At 33.4% G+C, this 15,126-nt stretch overlaps 1 protein-coding gene across 2 annotated transcripts in view; it reads left to right on the forward strand.

Annotated features, from left to right (window-relative positions):
• Nucleotides 1-315: 315 nt before the first annotated feature.
• LOC132702292 (zwei Ig domain protein zig-8) overlaps nucleotides 316-15,126 on the forward strand; it is a 418,077-nt gene continuing 403,266 nt past the window's right edge. Inside the window, exons 1-2 of one of the 2 annotated variants that reach the window (XM_060670838.1) lie at nucleotides 316-492; nucleotides 614-802. In XM_060670838.1, the coding sequence (XP_060526821.1) occupies nucleotides 748-802 (55 nt within the window). In that variant the 5' untranslated portion in view covers nucleotides 316-492; nucleotides 614-747. Of the gene's footprint in view, nucleotides 803-15,126 lie in introns of both variants that reach the window. The other variant, XM_060670837.1, reaches the window with a different exon arrangement.

The raw sequence follows: 15,126 nt of genomic DNA on the forward strand, positions 1-15,126 counted from the left end.
CGTGTGAAAGTTTTCGGCATAGGTAGAACGATTAAATTATTATAAAGCAGAATGCGGTGCCACTAGCAGGATAACCTTTCCGACTTCTTTTTAAAGATGTTTGACATCTTTTTTTTTAATAACTTGAAAATGGCCGACGTCCCACAGTTCCTACACGATAAAGACGTAAAATCAGTCCAAATAGCGATTCATTATCCGACTCTCTCCGCCGCGTATACCGTTATACGCTAAATCATCTCTCCATTGATGGCGCTGGCGTCGTCCCTCTTGCAAACCTGCGGGACGTCGAACAGTCATCTAAGCGTCGCGACGCCGTAAACGACGTTTACCGCTGCGACGTCAGCGCGCCTACGGAGGATCGCGTCTAGATTTTTGCCGGTGTACACTTTGAAATTTGCGGTCGCTGAGGAGGGCGCGAATTCGAAACGTCGCGAAATTTTTCGTCATTGTCGCGCGCGGGTAGTGACCGCGTGGGCGCCGGTTTTCATTTTGGTAAAAGAGAAAAATGAGGGTCAATCGGGACGCATAAAAATAATCGGAAAACATCGGGGACAGAATAAAAAAATATTGAAATATAATTTTCGCCTTCGAAATTATTTTTACGACATTCCAGGTGGGAAGGTTATGTTTGGCCGCTCGTTTTTCTCGTTTATTCAAAGCCCGACTCCTAACGGAGATGTGACAAAAGTTTGAGGAAAGAGTGAGGGTGAATTCGGCGTTTCCCGCAAGTTGTTCCACTTTCCAACTATGTACTTACTCGTCTCCTGTGTCTTTTCGATCTTTTTGTTTCCGTCAGTTTTCGGTAAGTTTTCCAATACGAAAATGTAAAATAATATGAAATTTATATCTTGGGAGCGTTAGTTTAAAAAAAAAGGACATGCGAAGTTTCAGATTAATATTAGTGGTACGTTTATACAAAGATGAGAGTGAAGCGTTTCTTTGAATTCCCTTAACTAGACCTTTTCACCCCTTAAAATAGTAATAATAATATAAAAAAAAAATCAAATGGGCAAAAGAATTTATCTTACTGACATAGCTATACCCAACAAATATAAGGTCCAGCTCGTATATGCGGAAAACACTGGCATAAGAAATCTTTAGTGTCCGAATTGGAGATAGAAGATCGCAAAATGAGCTCTCATAAACAAATATACCATAATAATAATTCTCTTTTATTGAAGAAGTTATATCCGGTGGACGATACTGAATGAATTCACCAAGCGCTATACTGAACCAAATATTAACATGATTAATTTAAAATATTTGATATTAGTGACAATATTTACCTACCAACTACCAACTTAGGTTACTTTTATATAAATAAATACGTACAATATATAAATACATGCAATATATTTGCAAAATTTAAGGAGCTGATTCCTTGTTTAAAATAAAGTATAGTATGCTATATAAACGTTAGACCAAAAACCAACCATGAGAGAGATATCGCGCTACAAATATAACGCAATATATATATATATATATATATATATATATATATATATATATATATATATATATATATATATATATATATATATATATATATATATATATATATATATATATATATATATATATATATTTATTTTTATCTTAAAAACGAAAGCAGATAGAAACATTAAAATGATAAGGAAAGTATTACAGTTATAAAAACACACTTTCTGCATATATTTTTTAAAGATGAGTAGAGGGCATTGAATTAGACCACCGTCATCATTCTTAACTAAATTTAAAGAAAATCGTAGGCAATGACATTAAAAAAAATCGAGTTTATTGTTTAACGCAGTTTTCTCATAAAACTAACAGTTTCCAAATCACAAGTCGAGAAATAAAAATGTTAGTGATATAATTTGGTTGAGTGCTGTCAAACAGTTGTATTTTGTACCAGCGTTTATCAGTTATGTTCTAAACAATCACATTTTCAAAATAATGTAATAATAAATGCTTTTGAAACTAATTGATCTATTATAAATGAATGCTTTTTTCAAAAACAAATATAAACACAACAAATAAGCAACGAACCTAAAGCAAAACAAAAATAATAATAATATAATTATAATATAATAATAATAATTATTATTAGATATTCCCAGATACAATAATCCAATGGATTTAAATCTGGAGAGAGAGGAAGTCAATGATAAGGACCAACAAAGATTTTGCATATTTAAGCCGAAATGTGCTGGAACAGTCAAGAGGAGTACATTTTCTAGCAAAGGACGGAGTTCTTCTTGTAAAAAACAAAAATAACCACACACCAGTTAATCTAAAAGATAAAGCATGCAGCCCATTCATTAATTTAGTTGAGAAGAATGATTAGACCACCCCAGTCTAATTTGATCCCATCCACTCATTTGAAAAAAAATATAAAAATATGCAGAAAGCGTTTTTAGAATACTGTGTTAATACTAAACTATGGTAATGTTTTATTGTTCTGTCTCACGTTTATATAACAAACTACCCTTTATATTAAACAAGAAATTAAGTTTACCACATTTGTTTTGAAATAAATACCTTGAATATTTTAATGCCAATAGCCTGCGAAACAACTGTAACGTAATAGATCTAAATAATTAATCAATCAGTGAACATTCGGCCACTTTTCCTACAAAGTCGATACGTTTATAAGATGCTTAGCAATATGCGTCTGTACTTGTGTTTGCAAGTTTGAACGTTTTAATATATTGGGTACGTGATTATAATATTGCAAGTACGGTGGGCACGCATTCCAAATAATTTTGTGACAGAGACAGAGACAAACTGCAACTATTTTGATAGATACCCACCTTAAATATATGAGTTTTCTAACGTTGTACGCATATCTAATGCAGGCTTCCTAAACTTTTTGAAGTCCGTTCTTATCCTGGTCTAAACACTGGTCGTAAACGGCGTCAAAAAGATTAAATTGACTTAAAACGAGTCTCTCTTCTAATTTAAAGTTAGTATTAGTGCTCAAAAGATTCCTATACGGATATAATATTTTCAAATGAGGTAGTCCTCTGTAAGCATCTTCAATTTCTGTCTATAATCACCACCAAATTCCTAGCCTCAATAACTGCTGTTAATATTTCCCTTTTTATCAAAGGTTTTTCCAGCTCATTTACACTTTTAATAAGAATTTATAGTCTCGATTTCAGAGCATTTGTTTCAAGCTAGTGTTGAGAATTCTACCCATATTTTGGAGACTCATATTTATTTTAATTGCAGCTTCTTCCTGTTCCTCTGCATTAGATACTTGAAAGAGCTGTGTGTCATCCTTACAACTGTTACTTTAATACGGATGTAAAATACATTCTTTTTTTATATTTTACTTTTACATTATATTTTTATTTTTAAAAGTATCGACATTTTTATTAGAAACCAATAAAAATGGAGCTCTCTAACCAGTGATATATGAAACAAAACAAAAATTTAGCAGAACAAGTGGCTCACTTAAATTCGTTTTCAAACCATTGTCCGGCTGAGCTGAGTATCCCTTCCAAAATCTATGCTGCACGCACAAATTTGAATTGAGTATCATTAATTTTTACTTTTACGGAAATAATATCCATTCAAGTGGCAGTTTTGTTCTTTCTTCTACAAAGTTATTGAGGTTGGTCTAGTAGAATTTAATTCGAGGCTATGATTGCTTTAAAAATCACTTGGAATAAGTAAATCGTAATTTATATTCGCCTCAGCCTAAGCGAAGTCGTCAGCACCAAAGCAACAACTGCACGTCAACGGCAACTGTTTGTAGTTAGGCAAGTACTATACTGTATAAGACTATACTATATTATACTTTAGCACACTATGCTATACCATACTTTGCTAAATTATACTATACTATACTATATTATACAATACTATTACTATACTATACTATACTATCCTCTACTATACTACAGAACAACCGACGTATAACCCAAAAAGAGTAATTGTCCTAAAATGAAACCCTTTGGCAGTCCAGAATGGAAACAAATTTGTTCAGAATATTAATAAGAGAATATGCTTTGAAATGTTTAAAATAAATATGATCCAATTAAACAACTTTTTTATTGACAATCATACCCACCTAAACCTAATAGTTTTCCAATATTTTAATTTTTCTAAAAAAATACTAGTTTTCCCACAGTTCTCATACTTTGCCATTTATTTTAACTTTTCCAATCTTTACACTTCTTTCTTTCTAAGACTATTGTTATAACATTAGTCACTTAACGGGCCTATATGTTTAAACTTTTTGCATAATGATTTACCTCAACTTCTTTAAAAATTTGAAAACATTAATATCCAACAAATGTGGTTTCAGCAAGATGGAGTTCCTCCGCATTTCCATCGAGAACAGCGAGAATTTTTAAATAATTATTACCCACAAAAATGGATCGGTAGAGGTGGTTTTGGTGTGGATATGTTAAAGATCGTGTTTATATGAATCCCCTTACAACACCAGAAGATATGGAAAATAGTTTATGCTAAGGAACGTTCAAGAAAATATAGGAAAAGAATAAACATGTGTATTCAAGTAGAAGGGCAAATTTTTCAATATTTATAGCGTCATAATAATTAAAAAAATGTATATTGTCCTTTCGTTTGTTGAACTCTGAAATACTACTGACGTTTGGCTAAGATCTATCTCACTTGGAAATTGTGATGATCGCGCTCCGAAATCACTTTGAACACAGGGAGGTTATGGGTGATGCGTGTGGTATTTATAGCCTGCGCTGCAGGTGGTAACGGTGCTGCTTGTATGGGAGGGGAGACGGCTCCGCCCCCGAAATTGTCGCGTTGTATATTTCGCCCGCTCTTAGTTACGATGTCTTCGTGGACTGCTACGCATTTTCCACGTATTCGATAAACGCAGGATCCTGATCCTAAAATCAGAAATATTAGCTATTTATTTGCAAGTACCGAAATCAATTTTATGGCCTGTTGGCGCTGAAATAAAACAGATGCTGTTTGTTTATTTCTAATGGCTAATCCATGTTGTTAAACCCTGGCTGAAATTTTTCTCTTGGTCTGTTCCACGATCCCCAAGCTACACTATTTACACCTTGATTTTCCAAAGCAACATTTTATTTTATGTTTTTAATAATGTGTTGTTGTTGCTTGCCGATTGCCTTCCTGATGGAGCGTTTTTGGTATCCATTTTGTCAAAAATAAGTACTAATTTTCCTCAGTTCATCCTCTCTGTTCTTCTCGTTTGTGAGCCTGTATCTGCGATGGTGGTGATGAGATTCATCAAACTCTTGACTGGAACCTTCGGCACTGTACTAACACACAATAACGCGTTTTACCACAAACCGAAACTCAATTTGGCAGGAGAAGATTAAAACTACGTAAAGTACGTAAAATTGAGTTTCGGTTTGTGGTAAAACGCGTTATTGTGTATGAGATTCATAGTTCAGATATCTATTGGTATGTGTTGGTTTTCTATAGACAGTCTGTTCGAAGTGTCCCTTCTCGGTCTTTGCAATATGCATATCTATAAGAGGTAGACTGTTACCCTCTTCAAGTTCTATTGTGAAGTGAATTCTTAGATGAATGGAATTTAGATGGTCTAGGAATTTCAGAAGCTCCTCCTTGCCAAAAAACCATACCAAAAATACGTCATCAACGTATTTTGGCCATGGTTTTGGCTTCAGATTTTCCGTCTCTATTGCTTTCTCTTCAAAGAAGATCGTGAAGCAGGTGATCCATTGCCGCTCCATTTATTTTTCGTTATATTTTCCCGTTGTACCTAAAGTATTTTTCAGGTAGTGTATTGGTAGATCAACTATCTACGGCGGAAGCTCTTCGTTTTCTTCTATAAGCAGGAGTGGTTCCTCTACTAGAATGCTATGTTATACAGATTGGACATCGACACTTGCCATAATGTCGTCCTTGTCCATCCAGAGAAAACTTAAAATCTGAGCGAAATATATATATTTTTTATATTTTTTTTATTTTGAACACCCTGCAGCATCTAATTTAAATTCCGTTTTGCGTCATCTTTGAATAACACTAATATCAATTATGAGTTACAAATATTGGTGTGAAAACTAGTTTTTTTTTTAGAAAAATTTAATTAAACTAAATTAAAAAACTATTAGGTTTAGGTATGTATTGTTATTAATGAAAGAATAGGGCATTCCAGTAAAAAAATGCACGTGTTAGTAGAAATGATTTCTTGGGTGAAATATTTTTAAATTGTATATACTACTTTCTCATAACTTTTGAATCCAAAGAGATAATGACCTCTATTTTATCGATCACATTAGTTAATGCTACGGAAGTGGAGAAAGGGAGTTTTACCCAATATTTTTCATTAAATTTTCCAAAAATCCAATAAAGTTTTTCATTTTTGGGAAAACGGCATTAAAACTTAAATGTACCGAACCAAATATGGATTTTGAGATTTGCAAACGAAAAATTACTTCGGAAACGCACATTTTGAGAAATAAGAGATTTTTTCAAAAGCTCCCCTTCAGGAATCGCTTCCGCTAAAAGCGATATTAATGGCGGCATTCACGCAACGATTTTCGACACTCGACAGTTTCTCGCGCGTAAGTTTTCACGCCCCACCGACCCGCGCAGTTCATTTTTCTCGCGAAACTTTCGACAAAACGCCTGATAATATATCACAAATTCGGCGCGCGGCTAGGCAGAGGGGACGGGGGAACGACTTTAAGAAAAATTATACACCCGGAATATGCGTCGGAAAGTGTATTATACGAAACGGCCTCCTTTGAAGTTTTTCCGCTGTTAAAATATAGCCCCGCGTTTTTTTTTTTGCTTTAAATTTCCTCCAGCGGTATTCGGGGGGCGGAGGATTAGGAGGAAACCGACGCAATTTTCGGCCGGGTAATTTCTTTAATTTGCTGAGATTTTTTACCGTAACGAATCGAGGAGGGGGATCCTTTTCTAATTTCGTTGAGGAAAATACGCGGCTGTTTCAAGTCGAGTTTGATCGAGGGAAGCGAATTAAAAACCGTCCAGGGATTTGGATGGTGGAAGGCGGGTTGAGCCGTGGGGAATATATTGCACATATTAAAATAAAAAAAAGCCAAGACCGTGTTTCATCAGTACAAACAAAACAAAATTGAAGATTTTTATGATCTTAAAAATTTAATCCTCTTAAAGGCTCTATCTTTGGCCGACTTTTCTTTCAATTACAGTTTTTTTCTTTAAATAAACTACATAATGATCAATTTTAAAAGTTAAATAAACCGCACAACATTTTCAAATTGTATTTATCGGAACGATAAACGAATATATTTAATAGTAACTGGTAAATATTTTGTTTGAATGGTACGAAATTTTGTAATCCGATAATCTCGTATTATTTTTAATTTGTTAAATTGTGACTTTCTTCGTGACTGTCGTAGAAAGAGTATAGTATGCAGCACTTTTGGCAAAAGCTCGTTCCGTTGTCCCAAGGCATTTCCGGCTTCGGGAACAATCGGATGTTTTCGGAGATTTGACCGCGCGGCTTGAATTTTAACGTTTGTCAGATCTGACGATAGTGTCAGTGAATGTATTCGTGTTGTTTTGCAAAAATGTACCCAAAAACTAACGGTCGTATAAAAAGTATGGTATGAAACACGAAAATTCCAAACAACGTTCGATCTCGTTTCTGCTTTTTTGTCTCTAATATTCTTTGATATCCATATTCTGTTTTAATACGAAAATATAAAAATCTATTAGGACAGGCAAATGGTAACGGATAGAACAGAAGAAGAATACGCGAATATGCTTGCCATCACGATACCACTCGAAAAGAGAGAGAAATGATAAGTTATACAATTATTTGGAATTGGCCCTGAAAATAAAAGACATGTGCGGGTTAAACCAATAATTATTCCCACGAAAACTACCTCAGTACTGTGTCCTCGGGATATCATGCTTCTTCTTTCATCATCTGGCTATGATAATTTTGTTGGTTACAATTCGGAACAATTGTGTGGAAGACATGCTCGAAGATTTGGGAGCCTGGCGTTTTTCTTGCTAGAATTTTTCTATGAAGGGTACACTGGATTATTTCATATCTTCCTTTGTCCCTCAATGTGTGACCCATGTTGATATAGAAGTTTGACAGCATTTGACGATGATGACCACTTCCATTGAGGTTTTCACTCTTCGTAACACTTCTTCATTAGTAACCTTCTGGGTCCATGGTATCTTAAAAATTCCCCTGTACAGCCAGCATTCAAAGGTTTGGTTTCCTGTTTTAAGGTCTATGTCTCCACCGAAGAACCAACTACACGTAACACTTTGGTTGTTTTTCCTTTATTCCTAGTGCGAGGTTGTGGCTTTCGAATACTTGACCCAAAGCTAAGAAAGCTCTTTTAGCCTTTCCAATTCTGCACCGGATCTCTTGAGAATTGTAACACGATTCGTTAATTATAGAGACTCTTTCGATTCTTGTTTAATTTACCATTACTTTTAACGAATTTATTGCGAAGCAAGTAGACAACATTGTTCAAAACCTTGCTCAATGCAGGTAGTAAGTTAATTCGTCTAACTTTATTGGTACTAGATTTTTTTGTTGTGTTTATTTGGTTAGTTTCAGTTTTATTGTAAGATCGTTCAAAGTCGGAAAATGAAAATCATGCATTTCCGCATTGTAAAGGCGCAAATATTTTTTATATATCTGTGTCACTGATTTCGGAAATAGGAAGTTTTTCACTAGTCAGCAAAAAGTAAAAGATATCGTCCTTTTCATCCCAGATCTGAAGCTAGTCAAAGATTTATGAAATTTTATGACGATATACGGAAACATGTAGAGAAATGCCTTATAAATTTGTCCATATCGAACATAATTGCAAAAGTAAATTCACTGCAACATCCATTAAAAATAAAGGACACAAGTATAATGCAACAAATTTATTAATTTTTTTTAGCCAACCTTTTACGTATGTGGGGAGCGAATTAATCACTAAGCGATCATTTATGTGTTCCCTGTTGAGCGTCTCTTTTTTTTAATTTAAAATAATTATATGTTTGGTAGTTTTAAGTCCTTCATACTATTGCCTCTGAGACATTTAAAAAATAACTCCAAGTGCTGTACAAATACTCTACCAGCTCTCGTAGCTGGTCCCCAGGTTACAATGTTGTAGGAAATAGAAAAAGATGTTGAGAATTAATACAAACAAACAGTGGTCCAAGAAATTAGTTGCTCAATTTTAATGCAGCAAAAAATATTCAATCTAGTTTCCAACAAACGCTTTTTTGTATTGTTCTGCAAGGATCATCTTCAGGAAGTATCAATACAGGGGTCAACAATTTTTCATTCGCATTGTAACAGCAATTGAATAAATTTCGGAGGTATAGCATTGAATTGTACTTATTGTTAAATTTTAATTTGTATTTTTCGTTACTGAGCTAATACATACTAACCAATGAGACAGACGCATACAGGAAACCCAGAAGTTAAGTGTCTGGCCTGGTATTTTTGGAAATTCGATTTCAGATGCTTTTGTCAATTTTGAACAGGCGACCTAATTTTTAATAAAAAAATAAGTGATGATACTAAATATTAGAAAATAGGAGAATATGTAACTAAGTAATGTCAGCTACTGGGTTATACTTTACCTTTCAATGGTTTTGAAGAATATACTACTTGATGATAAATAATGAAATTTCCAACACTGACCGTTTCCCTTATACCGAACCTCGTTGCTCTTACTGAAACACCCAGTGTATATAAAATAAATGAAGGTCAATTATAGGAATAATTTTTATTTTACCAGAAATCAGGGGCGTACCAACAATGGCTATCAAAATAGACAGGTGAAATTCTGTACTTTCGCCATTGATGTATTAAAAAAAAAAGTGGTACCATAAATAATGCTCTTTGATACATAGTACAGGTGCGTCAAGTTTCAATAAAATAATGGTTTAACAGATATTAAAAATATATATATATATATATATATATATATATATATATTTTTTGAAAACTTGACCACTTGACCAAAAGTTAAGACGCTTAGAATATATATTCATATGAAGCTTTTCTGTCTAAAATGGACCCTAAAATCGTTCCCTTAATTATTGTTATTCAATTAGAAAACACCCTGTATATGTAAATATAAAATTATACCTGGGCAAAATATTAACATTGATTAAACTGTATGAGGCAAATTTGCAAAATCGATTTTCAGCTAATTCAGTAATAGTTTCTGTCCGTGGATTAAAAAAACTTCGGCCCAGTAACGGATCAAATTTATCACCCCTATTTCTAGTCCGATAATTTTATGTTCTCCGCATAAAGACGATACTCATTCTGGTTCTTTTTGATAGACGTCAATGAGTTGTAAACCGAAAAACTTCGCCGTGAACAATCTAGAGCCAAAAGAAATCGAAACTTTTTACGGGAGATCGATATTTACGACTCAGCGGAGAGTCGTTTTCGATTCCGTCCTGTCTTTTAAATGTTTCTCCGCATCTCGAAGTCTATCCTCGACACGACGGTCGATTCTCCACACACTTTTTAACCCTTACGTAAAGTGGCGGTGTAAAGTTTGGAGGATTTCTCGCCTAGTTAGCCTTAATTGGCACTTGGAAAAGTTTTGTCGACGTCCTTGCTCGCTTTAGGATCGGAAACCGCACACTTCTGGCGGGTATTACATTTCCGTATTTTTGGTCGGAAACGAGAGTTTGCGTAAACGCTTACAGATGTTTTCGTTAAAAAAATTCAGGGTATCCAGAAAAATATGGAATTTACAATCGAAGAAATTTTAATAATATTAGACATACCAGTATTCTCCCAAAATTCTTTAAAATCTTTGAAAAAGGAATCGGCTCACAGCTTCAAAAACTCCCAGTAAATCAATCAGGTTTCAAATCTGGACATAGACAGATAGTTCATTTATTAACAAAACAAAACACAAAGAAAAATAAAAAATAACATTAAAATATTTTAAAATAAATTAAATTGAAAATGTGTATGTCTTACAATAAAGTTATGCATATAGGAAAATACAACAAACAACATTACAAAAATGTATTTAGAACATGCCCCTAACTTCACTTAGGCTATAAAAAGCATTGATTGTCAGAAGCATCTTGACCTGTTTCTTAAATTGCTTGGTAGAAAGGTTCTTTAAGCTCGACGAGAACATATTATAATGGGGTGGCCTTGCATAGCCTAAAGATCTTCTACATAATGTGATTCAGTTTAGGCTTTAAGAGATTTTCTTTGTTTCGGGTGTAGTGACAATGGTTATCAATGGGATTCCTATGTAAATGTTTATTTTTGTGTGTATACAAGGAACCGTCATTATTTTGTGTTGCTGGAATATTTCTTTGCAAGATATATTTCAGATCTTTCTAAGTCAGGTCTTTTCATGTCTAATTCATAATTATACTGATGTCATACAAATTAATTTATCATTTTATGCAGAGGAATCGGATTGTAGGATTTGTATAATATTCAGAATATTTGGGAGAAGCACTACCTGCAACTAAGCGCTGACAAGTCCGTGTTTACAGTGTTTGTACGTGAGAAAAACAAAAGTTCCTTTAAGTTCATTTAAAGAATTACTCTTTATGAATGACAAGTGATTCAGTAGTGTTAAAGGTTAGGTTTACTGTTGGACAGTGAATTGCGGTTTTCAAATCACATATCTATATGCCTTAAGAAGGTTTAAAGATTATTTAAATAGAAAAACAAAAGTATTGTAGTCATTAGTGTTATCACAACTTAAACATGCAAAATCTGTTTGCTTATTTTCTAAGATTTTAGGTATAAGGGGAACCTCAAACCACTATTTCACTCTACTGAGCTTTACAAACGGCCATTTTCATATGTAATGACCATATCTCTTAATAAATTACCAAGTAAATTAAATATACTAACTTGATTAGCCAATTTTTCTATATATTTTTGTTAAACCGTGTTCCCTAGTATTGATAAAAATGGGTATAACTTCAAATAAACGATATTGTTTATCGGTTATTGTTCCTCCCTGTAATACTTTTTTATAATTGTCAAGTCTGCACTCTGCATTTCTTAGACATTAAGTTTTCAGGTTAGGAAGGTAAAGGATAGGTCATTGAACTGAACCTCTCATTTTTATAAATTGATTTGTTTTTGTTTATTATTGATTGATTGTTGATTATTGGAAATATAGATCTTTATTATTTTTATCATCCCCTTAATTTGGCTATCTAAATATATACAGATTTAAAGTATTGCACAATCATCCAGGTTGGTGGATCACATTTTTATCATATATGACTTAAAGGAAAATAAAAGTTACAGTTAGTGTTGGGGCTGGTCAATGGACAATGGTTAGCAGTTGTAATTTGTTTGTAACATCCATAATTTGACATAACTGCATAACTGCTCAGACCGGACTTTACTCAACAGAAATTTAACCTCAAAATGCGACTTACTGCATATCTTCAAACATAGACAATTTTTTGGATATTTCGCTCCGCGTTTGAGATGTCTTAAAAAGTTATTTGTTGTTGCTATTGCTCCGAATATTGTTCTTGGTAAATAATTATTTATTATTTTTATTTTTTTATTTGATAAATCATTGCGCCATGGAAAGAAAAATCTCTGCAATATGGCCAATTTAATGTTGTAATTCGTGTAATTAAAATTCTCCAATACAATAAATGTCACTAACACAAAGGAAAAAATATTTCAATTATTCATCATTTATTTGAATATTGTTTAAAATTGTTTTGATATTCTGTGTGAATACTAGTCTAAGTTCTGAGATGCAAATTTCCTGACATACTTTTTTTTTATTCTAGAACAAAGTTCACCTCTATTGCCGGGCCCTGTTTGATATACTTTATTTTATATCACTCCCCAAAAATAAAAATCGAGCTCGGTTATATCAGGAGATCTAGGAAAACAAGCTTCAAAAGGACTGTTTCTTACCATCTAGCGCATAGGAAATTTTTGGTTCAAGCATTAACGAACAATTCTTGAATTGTGAATGGACACACCACCTAGCCAGAAATGGGGAGTATCTCATAATTCCCCATCAAAAAGTTAACTAAACGTCCATTCGTTAAATAAAAAAGACTGGTTCTTTTGTCTCCCAAAATGCCCCGTCAGACATTCACTTTCTTCTTCTTCATTACAATTTATGACCAAGTGGCGATAATCTTTAGCCTAGTATCTAATGGTGGCGAATGTAGCCTCATCGGTAAACATAGACTTTTTCAGAAAATACCTCTCATTTACAGAAGATTACCTTGGGTCCATTAACAATAATGTAATCGTTTATTCTCGTCACCTTCTTTTAATATATGTAAGAACTTTGATTTATGGGGCTTGATTTTATGACAGATGACTCCCATTTTTTCCTTACTAATATTACGCTGAGATGATACATTTTAAAATATCAGGTGTGAATTTGCTCGATTGAAAAGATCATTTATGGCGGTATCACACACTCGGATTTTTCATTTTTTTAGTTTAAAGTCAACGAAATTTTAATTCGGTTAACACTCGTGAACTCGTTTTAATAAAGTTTAATCTGATTGGCATTAATGATTTCACAAGAGTCAAATTGAAACATGTTTCAGAAAAAGTATTAATGTACCAACCACCTTGCATAATAATAAGTTGGGCTTATAGCTACTACAATTATTGCTTCCAGCAGCACAATCCATTACCTTTTCTCCAGCGCCTGTTTGACCCCGTTATCATAGTAATTGACGAAACACCATCTCCAAAATGGCAATGCCTTGACCAAGTAAAAGCCTATAATAATAACATTTTTTATTTTTAAGACAAAATATAAATATATAAATATAAATATAAAATACTTGGTAAACCCCGAAAAAAATCAAAATTTATGCCCATATTTGATGAAGGGTAGGTGTAATAAATTGGTTAATATTCTTTCATACAGGGCCTCGCGATAAAAATGGCTCATGCCAAGCTTTTGTGCCAAACTGTATAACCAAACTAATATCTACGTCACTCGCTTGTTCCCAGAACTCTAGTTAAGTATTTCAGTTCTACAGGTATGGTCTGTTCATAGATATAAGAAAGTGACTAACTGATACGAATTAAGGAAAGACCCCGGCAAGCTGTAAGAATGTAATATGGCCGAACAGGTCCGTACTTTGCTTAGAATTTAATTATTTGGGGTTTTGTTAGGAAAGATACTAAACAATATTTATTTATTTATGTATGTATTTATGTTTAAATCTAAAATAAAATTACAAATTATTTTTATTACTTACTTAAATTACTTAAAATTATTCACATAATATATCAGTATCATTATCGCTATCATCGCCTGTTCTAATTATTATTTGTTCTATATTATTTGCAATATGGATATACGATTGTTCTGCTTTTTCTATATGTTTAACAGAATTTTCCCAACTTTGTGGAGGGATGTTAAAAACACGGGGAAAACATTGTTACGACGAATGGCAGATTTCAGTTGGTGCCAAACATGTTCAATGGGATTAAATATACAGTGGTAAAACTGTATGCTCTAGATTTTTTCCATAATTATCACATCCTTTTGTAAGTTCAAGCTTTGTAGAACCTCAATTAATTGATTTTTGCTATAATCTTCGTGAAAATAAATGTCGTTAGTATACATGTAGTTTTGGATTGTTGCTTTTGTGCCACATGAGGAAGGGGTTTCAGTCAACTGTCTACTGTGATAACTTGCATTGTCCATTACAATGACGCTATTGGGAGGAATGTTTGGAACTAGTTTGTTTTTAAACCAACTTTCAAAAAAATCAGCGGTGGTGTCTTCATGCTAATCCAGAGAAGAGAAGAATCTTTAATATTTTTCGCAGGCAGAGAAAGTCCATTTGGAATCTTTAGAGCCAGCTTGCAAAATAGTTATTATTTTACCTCTTTTTGATGGCGCGTTTGTTTTACACTTTTCAGTTGAGTCAGGCCAACTCTTCTCTGGGCTATCATAAGTGTCGAACCGGGTTTCATCCAAGTAAATAATTGGCCTTTGTTGTTCTCTGTAAATCCTAATTTTTTCTACATATTCCAGTCGCCATTTCCGAATTCTAAAAGATTTCATTAAAACTTGCCTTTTGTCAATTTTTTTAAATCTAAAACTCATGCGTTGAATACACTTCCATAAGGTAGTTCTGCCACATTTAACATCGGTTTCATCTTTTTCAAGCCTCCTAATTAAGATATCTAATGTAGGC

This window comes from Cylas formicarius, unplaced genomic scaffold (assembly GCF_029955315.1).
Source record: "Cylas formicarius isolate icCylForm1 unplaced genomic scaffold, icCylForm1.1 PGA_scaffold_5__7_contigs__length_24384050, whole genome shotgun sequence".
NCBI classification, from domain to species: Eukaryota; Metazoa; Arthropoda; class Insecta; order Coleoptera; family Brentidae; genus Cylas; species Cylas formicarius.